Consider the following 17,947-nt stretch of genomic DNA (forward strand, 5'->3'; position numbering starts at 1 on the left):
TCTCAGCACAAAGCAACTCATGTAAATCTACATATGTACAGCGACCAACTCGGACATCCAACAGCATGTGGTAGCATTTATTTATCAGACCCAGTTGTTGGGCAGCGAGAAATTATGGAACCTGAAGGATGCATCCCCAGCGGTATCCCTCTCGTGCATGACCCCGGGGTCCCCTTCCGTCTGCATGCGCTGTTCGACGCACGCAAACGAGTTGTGCCGCGGCAACTCCGGGGACGGCAAAGGCAGCGGCAGCGGCAGCGGGCAGGCGGGCTCGCGCGCTGGCAGAGTCGGCGGGTCGGACTCGCCGTCCCACATGAGCACGTGAAGAAGGATCGGGCGCAGAGCGTGGCGGTGCAGGGACAGTTTCTGGCTGAGGGACACGGTGTCGAAGCACCGGATGGCGCCGGAAGTGGACACCATCCACGGCAGCACCTTTTGGCCCGACACCCTCGAGATGACCAGCAGCTTGGACGCGCGATAGAGGTCGCGGAGCCCCGAGCGCGTCGACGGTGCCTGGTGCTCGACGTCGTTCTCCACCACGGACGAGACGTAGATGAAACCCGGCCTGCTCAGAGTCACACAAGTGAAAGTGACTTGATGAGTTCTGACTCACCACACCAGACACATGCACTACTCCAGCGAGGACGTGTTCGCCGTACGTACCTCTTCAGTGCGGCTAATGGCGAAGCTAGCCGAGCCTGACGTCGCCCTGCTCGAGGATGATCTCCACAGTCATTTCTCCAGCAGCGGCCGTGTACCAGACGCGCACCGCCTTCACCACGCCGATGTCCACGCCGTGATAGTCCTCGAAGCCATAAAGGCTGGCGTTGGCGAGGTTCGGGAGGTCGGCCAGCGAGCCCGAGTTGACTGTCGATGATGCTGTCTCGCCGGAGATCTGCACCGAGAAGAGAAAATCAGATCGTCAGAGAGGCGCACGTACACAGACGACGACTGAACCAGCAACATCATCGACGCAATCTTGGTCATTAATTACTACCTTGGTGAGAAGGGCCTCAGTCTGCACGTACGTTCAAGAAGGCAATGGGCACGCCGGACGCCTGAGACGAGAGGATCCAGGCGTTGGCGCGGGCCACGGTGTCCTCGACGGAGTTGTAGCGGGAGCCGGCACGGTCGAGCGCCATGGGCAGCGCAGAATGAGCAAGGAGAGGAAGCTGCTGGACCTGGGGATTGGTAGCACCTCCCGCATCTTCTTCTCCCACGGGTAGGACACGTAGCCATCCTGCAGCTGCGCCTTGCTCAGCGCGCACACCACCCTCGAGCTCCTCGAGCCTGAAAAAGAAAAGCACCGTAGGTGCCAACGACCATAGCATCAGGAATGCACAAGAGCTAGCTAGCTAGCAAACTCAAATCAATATTTACGCACTACTTTTTTGGTCCAATAGAGAAGGGGAAGTGACTGATCAGACCGATAAAAGTCAACCTAGTCGCGTACTCGCGTTAAGGATTTGAGGCAGGATTTTATAATCAGATGAGTACTATTCAGCAATCGCCAATCAGCAAATGGTTTGTGAAGCATAATAATGAATCTAGCTAAACTCTAGTTCGACCCATCCCCGTGACGATCCCATCTTACAGAAGCAATTATATACTCCCTCCATCCCAAATTGTAAGTCATTCCAAGAATCTTGGAGAGTCAAAGCATTTTCACCTTTGACCAAAATTATAGAGAGAAATATTAAGATTTGTAATGTAAAGTGGGTATACTATGAAAATATAATTAAGGAAGAATCTATTATATTTAGTTGGTATCATAATAATTATTATTTTATCATATAAATTTGGTCAAACTTAGAAAAGTTTGACTCTCTAAGATTCTTGTAATGACTTACAATTTGGGATGGAGGGAGTACTCTTTTTGACTGACAGGAGCAACACACTGCATAGTGCGTTCACTATACAGACTTCCAGGTTTACCATGTTATTACAGTCTACATGAATACATGATTTAGAGTGACCTAATTGTCGAGTTCCTATCTCATAACAAGATTGGCATCTTATTTGGTACAAAAGCTTGCAAATGCAAGACGTGACAAGAATACAAGACACAAAAGAGTTAGGAATCAGATCAATATTTTTCTATGTTCTGTAATCATGCATTTTTTTCCCAATTCAGAAGGAAAGTGAATGATCAAACCAGCAAAAAGTCAACGGAGGAATCTATTGGTTTCATCAATTAAGAATTCGGTGAATGTTCAGTAATCAGCAAGTGGTTTGCCAAGCATAATAATGAACAAGCTAAATGCTGATTCCTTTCAATGTTGTATCGCCGTGTCTGTTGCCTGGAAGTATGCATCTTGAGCTAGACTAAGCAATTATATACCTCTTTTTAGATTAAAAAAAGAGTAAATTCCATCACCGGTCCCTAAACTTGTTCGGGTGTGTCATTCCGGTCCCTAAACTTGCAAAACGACCGTTTAGATACCTAAACTTGTTCGGCTATATCATCCTGGTTCCTAAACTTAGAAAGGTCCCTAAACTTAGAAAACTCCCGTATAGGTCCTCAAACTTGTTTAATTGTGTCATCCCGGTCCCTAAACCTGACACGACAAATCTAAAAACTTTACATCTTGTGATCACATGTGGAGATGTCTGGGTTTTGGACATTTGACGTCGCAACTTACTCGAAAACGATTGAATTTTTTACCATAGCCTACACATGTGTTAATATGAAACCTCGTAAAGTTTCGTAATTTTTAGACCTCGTATAGATTTAATATAATTTTAAATCAATTTTCTGAGAAGTGGCTAATCATGTCACACGTAAAAGATGCGCGGAATTTGATTCCAGTTTGTGCGCAGAGACTCCACACACATCAAATAACATGAATAACATTTTTTGAAAGACTACAGTTTATTATATCATGCACCTACAGTTCAGCGGAAAAATTACGACGAATTGAAATAAATTCAAGAAATATATATAAAAAAGTGAAATTTGTGCCAATTTTTAAATTTGTGTTTAAAATAATGTGATTTGTGCCCAAAAAAAAATTAGACTCAAAACTAAAAAAAAAAATCTTTGCCGAGGGCTAAGCTTGGCCCTCGGCAAAGGGGGTCTTTGCCGAGGGCCAGAGGAAAGACCCTCGGCAAAGAATTTTGTAAAAAAAAATTAAAAACCTTTGCCGAGGGCTTTGTATCTGGGCCCTCGGCAAAGGACAAAACCCTAACTATACCCTGCCTGGGCCAAGGCCCAAATCAAAACCTTCCTTTCTCGGACGCCGCCGCCGCCACCCCACCCGCGCACCCGCGCGCCCGCACGGCCGTCCGCCGCCGCCGCGCGCGCCTCCTGGCCGCGCGCACGCCCGCCCGCCGAGCGCGCCCCCGGCCGCGCGACCTCCCTTCTCTCTTGACCGCCGGCGCCGCCCCCGGCCGCGCGCGCCCCCGGCCGCCCGCCCGCCGCCCTCGGCCGCGCGCTCGCCCGCCCTCGCGCGCTCGCCCGCCCGCGCGCACGCTCGCCCGCCGCCGCGCTCGCCCCGGGCCGCGGGCACGCCCGACCTCGCCGCGCACTCGCCCGCCCCCGCGCGCGCCCCCGGCCGCGCGCCTGCCTGTGGCTTCGCCCGCCGCCGCGCGCTCCTCCCCCGCCCGCTCGCCCACTGCCGCGCTTCCCCGCCCACCGCCTATCCGAGGACAGAGGAGAAGGAGGTGGGAGAAGGAGAAGTAGCCCCGTGTTGCGACGTGGTGTCTACCATCGCAAGGTATGGCACGTGTTGATGGCATGATTTTTGTGTTAGTAGCCTAGCAGTAGCGGTGTTGGTGATTGCATGGAGACGATATATATATACATGTGTGTGTGATCGTTGGCCATCGTGCCTACGTTTGTTGCAGGTTTTTGGAACCTCCCGATGTAGGGGAGGTGCTGTCGAAATTTTCAATTGACACCTATTGCCTTTTTATGCAGGAGAAGAGCACGTCGCAGGAGACCCGGAGGACGCCATTTGTCTTCGTCCGCGTCGCGGTTCTGCCTGCACTGCGTCGCCTCACCACTGCGTCGACTCGCACTGCACCGGTAGTCTGACTTCACCGACACCCAAGGTATAAATAGCCTCTCTTTCTTATTGTTGTCGTAGATCACGTGACCTAGTTAGGCGTCTCCCGTCCGAAAGAGATACGGTCGTAGGTATGTGGATCTTTGCATATCTTCGACCGTATCTGTTTTGGATTGTCCACATTTTTTGGACAGCCCGCAGATGCGTAGATGAGTTAGTTTCCATGGTCCGGTCCTATCCAAGACAAAGTTTCGACATCACCTCCCTGTTGTTCTCCAGATACACACTCTCCTTTGCAGGACGTGTATCGGGAGAACGACGAGGAGGTGCTGCCGAAATTTTGTCTCGGATAGGACCCGACCATGGAAACTAACTCATCTACGTATCTGCGGGTGGGATTAGGACCTATCCTCACCTATTAGACAGTAGGAACACCGCGTAGATGCAATTGATGGTCACAATACTCTGTGATGTAAATGTTAAAGGATGGAGGATCGTGAGTGGATGTACACGGGCTGGAGAAGCGGGAATGACTATGACGTTGCATGGGTGAAGGGGGTTGATCTTTTCTTGAAACAAGCATTTGGCCCAGCAGCAGGAGGACATTCTCTAGTGTGGTGTCCCTGTATGAAATGTGACAACATGCGAAAGGTAGACAAGAAGACCATGGGTAGACATCTTGTGTTCAATGGTTATACACCTGGCTACCATCGGTGGATCTACCATGGTGAAGCAGATCGTATAAGAGCGGAGGTGGTGAGACCACGACTCGAGGCTTTTGATGATAATGCTGGGGTAGCAGACATGTTAGATGACACCCACCAAGCTCACTTTGCTGAACAACATGAGAGGGAGATGGAGGACTCCGCAAAGGGCTTCTACAAAATGTTGGACTCGGCACAGAAACCCCTTCACGAGCGTACAATGATTTCTCAGTTGGATGCGATTGGACGCTTAATGGGGTTGAAGGCCGAGTTAAACCTAAGTCGAGAAGGCTTCGATAAGATGTTGGCCGTGTTTGGCACCATGCTACCAGGGAAGCATACTTTGCCGATGAACTTGTACGAGGCAGAGAAAGTCCTTCGTATGCTGAAGATGCCATATGACAAGATACATGTTTGTCCGAATGGGTGCGTCCTATTTAGGAAAGAACACAAGGATGCAAATTATTGTCCGAAGTGTAAATCCTCTAGGTACCTAGAGGTAGACTCTGGTGATGGTCAGAAGAAGCAGCTTCAGATCCCCGCGAGAGTGCTACGTCACCTCCCTTTCCTGCCAAGAATCCAACGCCTATTCATGACCGAGGAATCCGCAAAACAGATGACATGGCACAAAGATGGCAAACGGTATAATCCTGAGAAGATGGTACATCCGTCAGATGCTGAAGCATGGACGTACTTTAATGACCAACATCCTGACAAAGCATCTGAGGCCCGTAATGTACGTGTCGCACTAGCAACAGATGGGTTCAATCCTTATGGAATGATGGCTGCCCCATACACATGCTGGCCCGTTTTTGTTATCCCCCTCAATCTCCCTCCTGGCATCTCATTTCAGCGACATAATGTATTCCTATAGTTGATAATTCCTGGACATCCGGGTAGTAATATGGGTGTGTTCATGGAGCCTGTGATTGATGAATTGATCCACGCTTGGGAGAAGGGGGTATGGACATATGACCGAGCTACAAAGACAAGCTTCAAAATGCACGTTTGGTACCACTACTCCCTGCATGACTTCTTGGCATATGGGTTATTCACTGCCTGGTGTGTTCACGGGAAGTTCCCATGCCCAATATGCAAGGAAGCTGTGAGGTTCATTTGGTTGAAGAAGGGTGGCAAGTATTCATCGTTCGACCAACATCGTCAATTCCTCCCTCTAGACCATGAATTCAGACAAGACATCAAGAGCTTTACAAAAGGTGTCAAAGTGATAGACCCTAAACCGCACTTGAGGACTGGTGCCGAGGTTCGTGCTCAGATAGATGCTCTCGTGCCTAATGAACAAGGTGGTTTTGTGGGATATGGTGAGGAACATATGTGGACTCATAAGTCTGGCTTGACGAGGCTCCCCTATTTCGATGACCTTCTTCTGCCACATAACATTGATGTAATGCACACTGAAAAGAATATCGCTGAGGCGCTTTGGGGAACACTCATGGACACTGATAAGTCTAAGGACAACGTTAAGGCTAGAGTGGACCTAGCAATGTCGTGCGGTAGACCAAACCAACATATGCAGCCTCCTAGTGGCCGAAACAAGAACTGGAAAAGGCCTAAGGTGCCTTTTGTCTTAGGCATCGATCAAAGGAGGGAAGTACTAAAATGGATCCAGACGTTAATGTTCCCAGATGGATATGCAGCGAATCTTAGTAGGGGAGTGAACTTAGCCACTATGCGAGTCAACGGGATGAAGAGTCATGACTACCACATTTGGATTGAGCGGCTTCTTCCCACGATGGTCCGAGGCTATGTCCCCGAGCATGTCTGGCAAGTGCTGGCAGAGTTGAGCTATTTCTTTCGCCAGCTTTGTGCCAAGGAGATATCTCGGACCGTCGCTCATGAGTTGGAAAAATCGGCACCTGTGTTGCTTTGTAAGCTGGAGAAGATCTTTCCACCCGGCTTCTTCTTGCCGATGCAGCATCTGATTGTGCACCTCCCGACCGAGGCACGTTTGGGGGGGCCTGTGCAGGCCCGTTGGTGCTATCCAATCGAGAGATGTCTAAAGACTCTTCGCAAAAAAATGTACAAATAAAGCTAGAATTGAGGCTTCCATTGCAGAGGCATGCCTTCGAGAGGAGGTGGCAAACTTCACGACGCTATACTACAAGCCAAACCTTCCTAGCAATCATAATCCACTCCCTCGTTACAATGCCGTCGAAAATGAATCAACCCTCAGCCTTTTCCAAGGCCAACTAGGCAGTGCAAGTAGATCATCACCGAAGCTATTGGGAAATGAAGAGTGGCGCAGGATAATGCTATATGTGTTGAGGAACCTTACCGAGGTGGAGCCATTCATCAAGGAATTTGTTCTTGAATTCTGGCATCAATCAAGGGATCCTACCTCGCATGAACAAGACACCTTTGTTTCGGCAGGTGCAGGAGCAGGGAGGCCTTGTCGGTGTTTTCCCCACGGGGGGTCACACCAATGAGTAAATTTGTATGCGTGCTCCCTTTTCCAGATGGTGATGCAAGAAGACACAGAGATTTATCCTGGTTCGGGCAAGAGAAGGCCCTACGTCCAGCGGGGGGAGAGATTTGTATTATCTTGCACCTAAGTGCTTGTATAGGGGTGAATACAGGCGTGGTATGGAGTGTGTGTGTGTTCTACTGCGTATGAGCGTCCTCCCGTTCTATTCCTGAGTCCCTCCTTTTATAGTTCCAAGGAGTGACTCAGGGTACATGCGTAGATGTCAGAGTAGGGGTCGATAGCAGCATGGAGCGCTGACCTACGTGAGGCTTCCGTACCGGCGTGACTTCGAGCTGTCCCGTCTTAATAGCCTGGTGATGATTACGCGTGCCCCTGCATTCTGCTCTGTGCGCCGTCTTGTGCTGGTTCAACGGTCGCATGCTCGTACGGTAGAGCGGCAGATCCGGCGGGATGGTTATGGTGTTATCAGTCGACGTTCCACTCGTCCCTAGGAAGGAACCCCGTTCGATCGAGGGTCGAACGCCGTGTAACGTGGCGATATCCGAAGCGCTGACCTTGAATGTCTCGAGGGGGTCCCGATTAGACGTCCCATCCTTGTTTCCCGCGTCCTGACATGCCCTAGGCCGTTCGGTGGGAAGGCTGCAAAAAGATCGATGGGACGGATGCCTGTTCCCTATCGCGCCTCCCGTGACCTGTATGTTAGGTGGGGAAGCATCAGGCGCATTTAATGCCCCGGCTCGCGTGCGCGCGTCACGCGGCGGGCGGCGTCCTTACGCTCGACGCCTCCCGGTTCGAGTGAGCCTATTCCGTATTCACGGTAACCAGCGCTCGACGCCTGATCGATTCGCTCGACGCTATTTCCGTCTTCGAGGTTGCGGCCGTCGATGGCAGCGCACACGTAAGACCCGAGCGTCGAATTGAGGGCCTCGACCTGCGTACGGGCAATCTCGTAATGCGCATCGGTGAGGGTACCCCTTACTGATACCCTCGACAGTAGCCCCCGAGCCTCCATTTGAGCGCTAGCGCTCGAGTGGAGGCTTTGTTTTGCGGTCGAATTTCCGTGGGGGCGCGCGAGCGACCCCGCGGGGGTAGCCCCCGAGCCCTCGGAGGAGTTTTTGACCCCTTCGAGGGTTACGTTGTCTAATTCGCAGAAGCGCTTTTGACACCAGTGGTGGAAGGTTCTGACTGGCTCGTTTTGCCCGGGGGTTTCGACGTACTCTCGATAGAGCGAGCGTCTTCCACCCCAGATTGAGTTCCTAGCGGGTAGTCCAAGTGAGAACCTGTGCCCCTTTCGAGGGGGTCAGCTGTAGCCCGGAGGCGTTCTCATAAAGCGGGATCGACGTGGTCGGGGATACCAGTCTCATTCGATAGAGTTCGGCGGCTCGATGCCTCCCGTCGGGGGGATTCCTCTCGACTGTCTCGACCCTACCTTGGATATCGCCAGCGAGCCCTCGAGGCGGGCCTCGATCTTCGACCACTCGCTGGGGATCCCTGACTCTGGCGCTCGAGATCGGCTGTCGAACCCTTTCGGCGGGCCAGCCATCGACCTCTCGAGACTCTCGCGGGTACGCCCCTTGGCTTACAAGGGAAGGAAGTGGCCGTGGCGGTTCGCCTTTCTGCCCGTTGGGCGCGCCTTTTTAGGTGCGTGACGTTGCGACACTGCGTCGGCGTGGAATTCGGAGCGCCCCGCCTGTGTGGGGAAAGAGACGGTTAGGTGGCGCATTTAAGGGAGGGAGTTACCTTATTTCTCGAATCTGTCCGTTGGCGGACTGCTGCCTATAAATACATCGTGGCGCCGCCGCCGTTCTTCTTCCTTCCGCCTTCTCGCTTTCATTCTCTCGTTGCCTTTGCTTTCTCGCTGCCTCATGCGCGCGTGCGCCCCCTCGAGCGGCAGCGGATCCATCGTCCTTCCAACCAAGATGCCTGTGAGACTTGTCGCCGCCGACGACTGGCGCCCGTCGTCGATGACAGAGCGCCGGTTGCTAGAGCTGGAGAGTGAGGGACTCTTGCGCCGCCGCACCTCGCTGTCGTCTCCAGAGTGGATCGCGCCGCCGGCGAGTCATAGAGAGCCCCAGCCGCCCGAGGGCTACGTGGTGTCGTTCGCCAAGTTCCACCGCCACGGCTTGGGCGCTCCCCCGAGCCGCTTCATGCGGGCCCTCTGCTTCCACTATGGGGTGGAGCTCCAGCATTTCTCCCCAAACGCCATCACCGTTGCGGCGGTCTTCGCCGCGGTGTGTGAGGGCTACCTGGGGATGATGCCCCACTGGGATCTGTGGCTCCACCTCTACAGGGGCGAGCTTTTCAACGCCCCCACCGGAACCACCGGTGTGAGGAAGCACGTGCGGGCTGGGTGCCTCAACCTGGTGCTGAAGACGAAGAAGACGGAGAGGCCGCGCGAGTATATCCCGGTGGGGCTGTCGTCGAACCACGCTGGGTGGGACTGCCAGTGGTTCTACTTGAGGAATGACGACGGTCTCTTCCCTGCTTACACGGGCCGTCTGATTACAGAGCGCCCGGACAACTGGACGTACGGCGTCGTCCAAGAGCACCAGTCGCGGCTCGACCCCCTCCTCGACGCCATGAAGAAGCTGCGCCTGGAGGGTCTGTCTGCCGCTCTCGTCCTCTCGGCCGTCCATCGTCGAAGGGTCCTCCATTTGATGTCTCGGCCGTTGAGGATGGACGAGATGGGGCCGGGCGTCTCGTCCCGGGATCTCGAGGCTTGCCGGATGTCCAACGAGGCTCTGGCGGACGAGGTGACCGCCGCTCGAGTTAGGGCGGCCATCGCTGGCGACTTCAAATCGAAGCACGTCAACGGCTTCCCCATGAGGCCTGACGAAGGCTCGATCGACTTCGTATGCCCTCTTCTCGCACATAGCTCCGATTCTGGATTTTCCTCGATTCTCCCCCTTCTTTTTTTTAACTTTCCTTTATTCTGACAGGGACGTATTGATGTCCGGTCCTCGAGGCCCCCTGTGAGGGAGGACGAGGTCGATCGTGACAGACGGCGCCAGTCCGCCGAGAAACTGAAGTCCGCCAAGGACTCCGCAAAGAAAGGGGAGAAGAAAAGGAACCTCGATCGCCAAGCATTAGAGGCGTGTCGAGCCAAATCCAGGCAGAGGGGGGAGCCTGAGGGAGAATCCCCCAGCGACGAAGACGATGATGACGAGGACAGCGACGATTCCGAGGGGATGGCGTCACGTCTTGACCGGATTCTCGAGGGCCCGCCTTGAGGTGACGTCGATGTCCCCCGGACGGAGACTCTGATGGAGGGCTCGAGCGGATCCCACCGCTCGCGGGCCGTCACGCCCCCTGCGCCTACGGCCGGTCAGGTCGCGCCGCGCCCTCCCCTTGCGCCCAGGGGGAGTGGCCATGCTAGGCTCCAGGCGACGGGCCTCTGACTCGCGGTCGGGCCGTGGCCTCCGAGAAGGGAGAGGCCGACCGCAGGAGCGCCAGCCCCGGTGCTCGTCAAGCGGGAGCCGTTGCGCCAAGGCCAGTGCCTGCCCTCGAGGGGCCTGGAGCTTTGGCGCGAGGTGGCTCGAGGCCCTCCGGTCGGGGCGCTGGGAGGCGAGCTGTTCTTCCCGTGGGGTAAGCTCTTCATCGTTGTGACTTTTGTTCTCCTATTCCCTTGCGTTTCCTTGTATTCTAGTCTTTTCATGCTCGTTCCCCTCTTTCTAGGCTAAAGCGGACGCTCGAGCAGGCCCAGCCCTCGATGGCGAAGAGGCTCAAGGCAGGAGCAGCCTCTAAGGAGCCAGGTTTGTTGTTTGTTTCTAGGTCTCGAGACGTTCTTGCGTTGGTTATTACAGTGACCGACCTTTACACTCTATTTCGCAGGCTCCTCCGACTCTCAACCTCCGGCCGACGCTGGGAGTGCTCCGTCTCATCCCGAGCCTACTCCGACGGTGTCGACGCGTGACGAGGCGCCCCAAACTCAGGGGCCGGAAGGAGCCCCCGAGCCCCCCCGACTAGGGGTCGAGGCGGACCCCATCACCATCAGCGACACGTCGGGTGGTCACGAGGCGTCTGGGGACGCCCAACCTATGGAGGAGGAGGCGTCGACCTCTCTCATCTCGGGACAGACTCCCTGGCCTGCTAGCCTTCGAGCCCTCGAGGAGCAGAAGGAGAAAGAGAAAGAGGGGGAGGAGCGAGAGCTCGAGGCGATGCGGCCACCACAGGAGCTGCGGCAGCAGCAGCCACGTCAGCAGGAGGAGCAGCAGCAGCAGGAGCAGCAACAGCAGGAGCAGCAACAGCAGCAGCAGCAGCAGGAGCAGCAAATGCCCGAGGGGCAGCAACTGCAGCAGCAACAGCAACTGCAGCAGGAGCAAGGGGGCCAAGAGGAAAGGCCGCTCGAGCCCCTGCCTCAAGGTCCAGCCCAACCGGCACCGCCGGCGCCGCAAGAGCCCGGCGATCAGGGGGAAAATTTGCCGGTGTACGGTCCTCCCACCCCAGCGTGGCTCCTCCCGGGAGCCCCTGTCGCGATCCGGGCAGAGTTGGGGCGAGCGGACGGAGTAGTGGCGCTCGCCTGTATGATGCGCACCCCCACCGACCCCGAGTCCGAGATCAAGAGGACGATCTACGGCATGGACGGGATCGCGCCAGGGTTCCTCCGAGAGCGTCGGGCGTGGGAGGACCGTTTTCCCTCCGAGGAGGATGAGATCGGGTCGTCGGGAAGCAAAGACGGTACCTGGAAGACGGTGGATGACGACCGGCGGTTCCCATGCCTCGTCGACCTGTTCTTGCGCCACGGGGGCTCCCTCGAAACCGTCGAGAACCTTATCCGCGGTGTCAAGGCGCGGGCTGATCGGGAGATGGAGAACTGGTGCCCCGATCGGATTCGTATCCGGGCTTCCACCGATCCGTCCGAGCCCAACATCTTCCTCGATGACAAGAAGGAGGCCGAGAAGTGGGAGCATGTCGAGGAGCTCCGCCTTTGGACGAAGCACGTGGTGGGGCTCCTGTCGGACGTCATCAACAACGGACTCGGGCCTGCTTATTTTGTAAGTGTCTTTCGGTCTTTGGTCTCCATGGAGCCTTTTGGTTTTGTGCTCTGACTGTTCGTCCGCCGGCTCGCAGGATATGAAAGAGACCTCCCGCATCAAGTCGAGCTTCATCCACACCACGCGAGGCGGTTGGGAGCAGCTCCCCGTCCTCAAGGATCAGCTCCTCGAGTCGCAGGAGAAACTCCTCAAGGCTTATAAAGACCTCATAGCACTCGAGGAGGAGAAGAAGGCGAGGGAGGCTGCCTTGGTGGAGGCTCGAGAGGCCTCAAAGAAGGCAGAGGAGGAGACGATGCTGCTGCGGGAGCGGGCTCTGACGGTCGAGGAGGCTGCATCCAGAGCCCGGGAGGAGGCCCTGTCCTACAAGAGCGTTATTGCGGACCTGGACAAGGAGAAGGGCCTTCTCAAGACCGACCTGGACTCCCTCCGAGAGTCCTTCTAGAAGATGAAGGTGGAGCACGTGAACGGCGAGATCGCCAGGAGCGCCGCGGAGGAAGCCAAGAGGAAGGCCCTCGAAGATCTCGAGGCGGAGCGGGCTCAATCCCGCAGGCTTTCTGACGACGTCGAACGTCTGAAGGGAGAACTGTTGGAGAAGAGTAGGGCCATTGCTCAGGCTGGCAAGGTGATCGAGGATCTCCGCGTCGCCAACACCGAGCTGGCCCGTTCCAACAGAGAGATCGAGAGGGCCAACACCAGATTGTTCGGCGAAAACACGGCCCTGGAGGAGAGCGTCCGCGGTACGTTTCCTTTGTCGGATTTCTTTTTCGAGGTGTGCTCGGTTTTTCCTAAAGTCTCTTGTATAGTTTGCAGGGCTTAAGGACGAACTCCTAGCCACCCAAGTCGAGGCCCGTAATGCTAAGGCCCAGCTCGAGGCGGAGGTTGCTTTGAACCGTCATGTGCGGACGGCGATAAGCGACCTCTCGACCTCTTGGGAGGTCGAGCCTATGGACGAGTCGAGGGAGGGAGCTCGAGGCGACGCACTGGTCGACCAGCTGTGCTACTTAGGCGCGACGCTGAGAGACCGAGTGCGGGACGCCCTCCACATCGGGGTGAAGCGGGCGATGGTAGTTGTCTGCTCGGGATTCTCCTATGACATGGAGGTGGTGTCCCACGGCTTCGTCACCGACATCTCCAAGACCGACGCGGAGAACGAAGAGAGGCTCCACGCCTTGATCGACGACGCGGAGGCTCCTGGGGAAAGGCTGGCTAAGCTTTTTGAGCCTGAGGTGCTCCCTCCTGAGACTGGCTCGGGCTCAGGCAGGGGTGGTGAGGATCGTGCCATGGACTGAGGCCTGCGAGCCTGCGCAGGGTGCCTGGGGCCCCTTGTATAATACTTTGTCAATATGCTTTTTAAATGACATAGTATCTTTTTGTAATTGCTGGGTGTTTATTTGTCTTTCCGCTCGAGGTTCTTTTTATTTCTCTTTGCGCCTACGTTTGTATTCCCTGTTCGATCTTTCGTCAAAAACAACCTCGATCACCTCAAGGGTGAGTAGAGTTTCCGTAGCCCGGGGGCTAGGAGTTCTCAGGCTCGTTGTCCCTCGGCCTTTGAGGGGCTCGAGGCGCCTTAGCTACTCGAATCGTGCAAGGTTTACTAAGTGAGAAGAGGAAATTTCTTGGTTTTTTTTCGACGCTTGGGGGGGTCGTCCCCCTGGTAGCCCCCGAAGGGGTGTCGACTATGATGGGTCATAGTTGGCGCCTCCTTTTAACGTCGAGATTATGACTTGTAAATTCTTGGTACAAAAAGAAGTTGCTCGAGGGAAAGACTTCATTTATTCATGCATTCGTTTACAGAGTCTTGGTACAAAATGTACGTTGGAACGTAAGTTTTGAACTTCTAGGGGTAGAATCGACGTAGCTGTTCGATGTTCCATGCGTTGGTGAAGACCGCCCCCTTCTCGTCCGCCAGCTTGTACGTTCCTGGCTTTAAGACCTCGGCCACCACGTACGGGCCTTCCCATGGCGGGGTCAGCTTGTGGTGTCCTTGATTGTTCTGCCGTCGTCGTAGGACAAGGTCGCCCACGTTTAAGTCCCTCTTGCGTACGTATTTGTCGTGGTAGCGTCGAAGCTTCTGCTGGTATCTGGCAGAGTTGAGGAGGGCCATGTCTCGAGCCTCCTCAAGCCGGTCGACCGCGTTCTCTTGAGCTTCCTTATTCGACTGCTCGTTATATGCCTTGAGCCGAGGAGATCCATACTCGAGGTCCGTTGGGAGCACGGCCTCAGAACCGTAGACCATGAAGAACGGGGTGTATTTGGTGGCCCGGCCTGGCGTCGTCCTTAAACTCCATAAGACCGAGGAAAGCTCCTCGACCCACTTCTTGCCGAATTTCTTCAGGCGATTGTAGATCCTTGGTTTGAGCCCTTGCAAGATCATGCCGTTGGCACGCTCAACCTGGCCGTTAGTTCGAGGGTGAGCCACCGCGGACCAGTTCACACGGATGTGATGCTGATTGCAGAAGTCCAAGAACTTTTTGCCGGTGAACTGGGTGCCGTTGTCGGTGATGATCACGTTAGGGATTCCGAATCGGTGTATGATGTCGGTGAAGAAAAGGACGGCTTGCTCGGAGTGGATGTTGGTGATGGGTCGAGCCTCGATCCATTTGGAGAATTTGTCGATGGCCACCAGCAAGTGGGTGTACCCTCCTTTCGCTTTTTGCAGGGGCCCCACTAAGTCGAGTCCCCACACCGCAAATGGCCACGTGATGGGGATCATCTGAAGAGCGTGGGCGGGCAGATGCGTCTGTTCGGCGTAGAACTGGCGTCCATGACATGAGCGCACGAGCTCGATGGCATCTGCTACGGCCGTCGGCCAGTAGAAACCTTGTCGGAAAGCGTTCCCTACGAGGGTCCGTGGAGCAGCATGGTGGCCACAAGCCCCCGAGTGTAGGTCCTCGAGTAGTTTCCGGCCTTCTTCCACGGTGATGCAACGCTGCAAGACCCCCGTCGGGCTTCGTCGATATAGTTCGTTGTCCTCACCATAGATCACGTATGACTTGGCTCGTCGAGCGATACGACGGGCCTCGGATCGATCTTCTGGCAGCTCGCAGCGGATTAGGCAGTCGAGGAACGGTGTGCGCCAGTCGAACGGTCGACCGGGTCGCTGTTCCACCTCCATCACCTCTGCTGCCATCAGCAGCGTGTCGACGGTGTCGGTTGGCTGGGCGGGAGCGGCATCGACGCCAGCCCCTGAGCCCAAGTCGACGGATGGTTTGTGGAGATCTCTCGAGAGCGTGTCAGGTGGTACCGTTCCTCGGGTCGACGCGATTTTGGCGAGTTCGTCAGCTGCTTCGTTGTAGCGTCGGGCGATGTGGACGAGCTCGAGGCCGTGGAACTTGTCCTCGAGTCGGCGGACTTCTTTGCAGTACGCCTCCATTTTTGGGTCGAGGCAGCTTGAAGTCTTCATCACCTGGTCGATGACGAGTTGGGAGTCACCTCGGACGTCGAGACGTCGAACTCCTAGATCGATGGCAATCTTGAGACCGTTGACGAGGGCCTCGTATTCTGCGACGTTGTTGGATGCGGCAAAGTGAATCCTGATGACATACCTCATATGGACGCCCAAGGGTGAGATGAACAATAGGCCAGCCCCGGCCCCCGTTTTCATGAGTGACCCGTCGAAATACATCGTCCACAGTTCCGCCTGGACCTGGGTCGGGGGGAGCTGGAAGTTTGTCCATTCCGCGATGAAGTCCACTAGGGCTTGCGATTTGATGGCCTTGCGAGGCGCGTAAGTGAGAGTCTCACTCATGAGTTCGACTGACCATTTAGCTATTCTTCCCGTGGCCTCCTTGCTCCGGATTATCTCGCCCAAAGGGAAAGACGAGACCACCGTGATGGGGTGGCCGAGAAAGTAGTGCTGCAGCTTGCGGCGGGCGAGGATTACGGCGTAGATCAGCTTCTGGATTTGGGGGTAACGTACCTTTGTCTCCGAAAGCACCTCGCTGACGAAATAGACTGGCCTCTGGACTGGCAGCGCATGCCCCTCCTCCTGCCTCTCGACCACCACTGCTGCACTGACGACCTGGGTCGTCGACGCAACGTAAAGGAGCAGTGGTTCTGCAGGTTGAGGCGGGACCAAGACCGGTGCGGAGGTCAGCGTTTTCTTCAGTCTCTCGAGAGCTTCCTCGGCCTCGGGGGTCCAAGAAAAGCGCTCGACCTTCTTCATGAGTCGGTACAGCGGTAACACCTTTTCCCCTAGTCTCGAGATGAAACGGCTCAGAGCCGCCAGGCATCCCGTGACTCTTTGTACACCCTTGATGTCCCGGATCGGCCCCATTCTCGTGATGGCCGAGACTTTCTCGAGGTTGGCCTCGATGCCGCGCTGGGATACAATGTAACCCAAGAGCAAGCCTCGAGGCACGCCGAAGACGCATTTTTCGGGATTGAGCTTGATCTGGTTGGTGCGTAAGCAGCTAAAAGCGATCTCGAGGTCCTGGATCAGGTCCCCTCACTGCTTTGATTTGACGACAATGTCGTCGACGTAGGCCTCGACCGTCGACCCTATGTGTTCGCCAAATACGTGGAGCATGCAACGTTGGTACGTGGCTCCCGCGTTTCGAAGCCCAAACGGCATGGTTACATAGCAATACATCCCAAAAGGCGTGATGAAAGAGGTCGCGAGCTGGTCGGACTCTTTCATTTTGATTTGATGGTACCCAGAATATGCATCGAGGAAAGAAAGGGTTTCACATCCCGCAGTAGAATCGACAATCTGGTCAATACATGGTAATGGAAAAGGAACTTTCGGACATGCTTTATTTAGACTTGTATAATCGACACACATCCTCATTTTCCCATTCTTTTTCTTAACTAGTACAGGGTTTGCTAACCAGTCGGGATGATGAACCTCCTTGATGAATCCGACCGTCAAAAGCTTGTGGACCTCCTCGCCAATGATCTTGCGCTTCTCCTCGTCGAATCGGCGCAACCGTTGCTTCACTGGCTTGGAACCGGCTCGAATCTCCAAGGAGTGCTCGGCGACTTCCCTCGGTATGCCTGGCATGTCCGAGGGACTCCATGCAAACATGTCGGCGTTTGCACGGAGAAAGTCGACGAGCACAGCTTCCTATTTGGGGTCGAGGTCGGCGCTGATCGTCAGCACCTTGCCGTCGGAGTTGTTGTCGGAGTTGTTGGGGTCGAGCGGGATCTTCTTGGTTCCTTCCGCTGGCTCGAAGTTGCCCGCGTGGCGTTTGGGCTCTGGAGCCTCAGCGGCCAGGGCCTCGAGCTTCGCGACGAGCTCGGTGGAGTTCTCGGCCGCCTCCCCGTACTCGACGCACTCGACATCGCACTCGTAAGCGTGCTCGAAGGAGGAGCTGACGGTGATGACGCCTTTGGGTCCAGGCATCTTCAGCTTCAAGTAGGTGTAGTTGGGAATGGCCATGAACTTGGCGTAGCCCGGGCGCCCGATGATGGCGTGGTACGTGCCCCGGAACCCGACCACCTCAAAGGTGAGGGTCTCCTTCCTGAAGTTGGCCGCTGTGCCAAAGCAGACCGGTAGGTCGATTCGACCTACTGGCAGCGCCTTTTTCCCTGGCACGACGCCATGGAACCCGCCGGCGCTTGGTTGGAGCCGTCCCCTATCGATGCCGAGGAGGTCGAGGGTCTCGAGATAAATGATGTTGAGGCTGCTGCCTCCGTCCATTAGCACCTTGGAGAGCCGGGTGTTGACGATGATTGGGTCGACGACGAGCGGGTAGACGCCTGGGGCAACTACCTTGTCGGGGCGGTCCTCTCGATCGAAGGTAATGGGGGTGCTCGACCAGTTGAGGTACTGGGGCGCCGCCATTCTTGCCGCGA

The 17,947-nt window shown here is 55.4% G+C and overlaps 2 protein-coding genes and 1 pseudogene across 2 annotated transcripts; 1 reads left to right on the forward strand and 2 right to left on the reverse strand.

Moving 5' to 3' along the window:
• Positions 85–606, reverse strand: LOC8057548 (the record flags this gene model as incomplete). The annotated part of the gene is made up of 1 exon (XM_021456129.1): positions 85–606. A coding segment is annotated over one exon (522 nt), but the record flags the coding sequence as incomplete, so codon positions are not given.
• On the reverse strand, positions 498–1,330 carry LOC110429522 (annotated as a pseudogene).
• On the forward strand, positions 1,859–4,360 carry LOC110433630 (basic proline-rich protein-like). Its single transcript, XM_021456130.1, has 4 exons — positions 1,859–1,929; positions 3,210–3,716; positions 3,847–4,027; positions 4,307–4,360. The coding sequence occupies exons 1-4, from the start codon at positions 1,859–1,861 to the stop codon at positions 4,358–4,360; spliced, it is 813 nt and encodes a 270-aa protein (XP_021311805.1).

The sequence above is a fragment of the Sorghum bicolor genome, chromosome 3 (assembly GCF_000003195.3).
Source record: "Sorghum bicolor cultivar BTx623 chromosome 3, Sorghum_bicolor_NCBIv3, whole genome shotgun sequence".
In the NCBI taxonomy this organism is placed as follows: Eukaryota; Viridiplantae; Streptophyta; class Magnoliopsida; order Poales; family Poaceae; genus Sorghum; species Sorghum bicolor.

Excerpts from the sequence above, each read along its gene's own strand:
- LOC110433630 (XM_021456130.1), top strand. The coding sequence starts at position 1,859 with ATGGAGGGAGTACTCTTTTTGACTGACAGGAGCAACACACTGCATAGT. Across the intron at positions 3,717-3,846 it reads GTGGTGTCTACCATCGCAAG|GTTTTTGGAACCTCCCGATG; the intron begins GTATGGCACGTG and ends CGTTTGTTGCAG. Across the intron at positions 4,028-4,306 it reads CGTCGACTCGCACTGCACCG|GACGTGTATCGGGAGAACGA; the intron begins GTAGTCTGACTT and ends TCTCCTTTGCAG.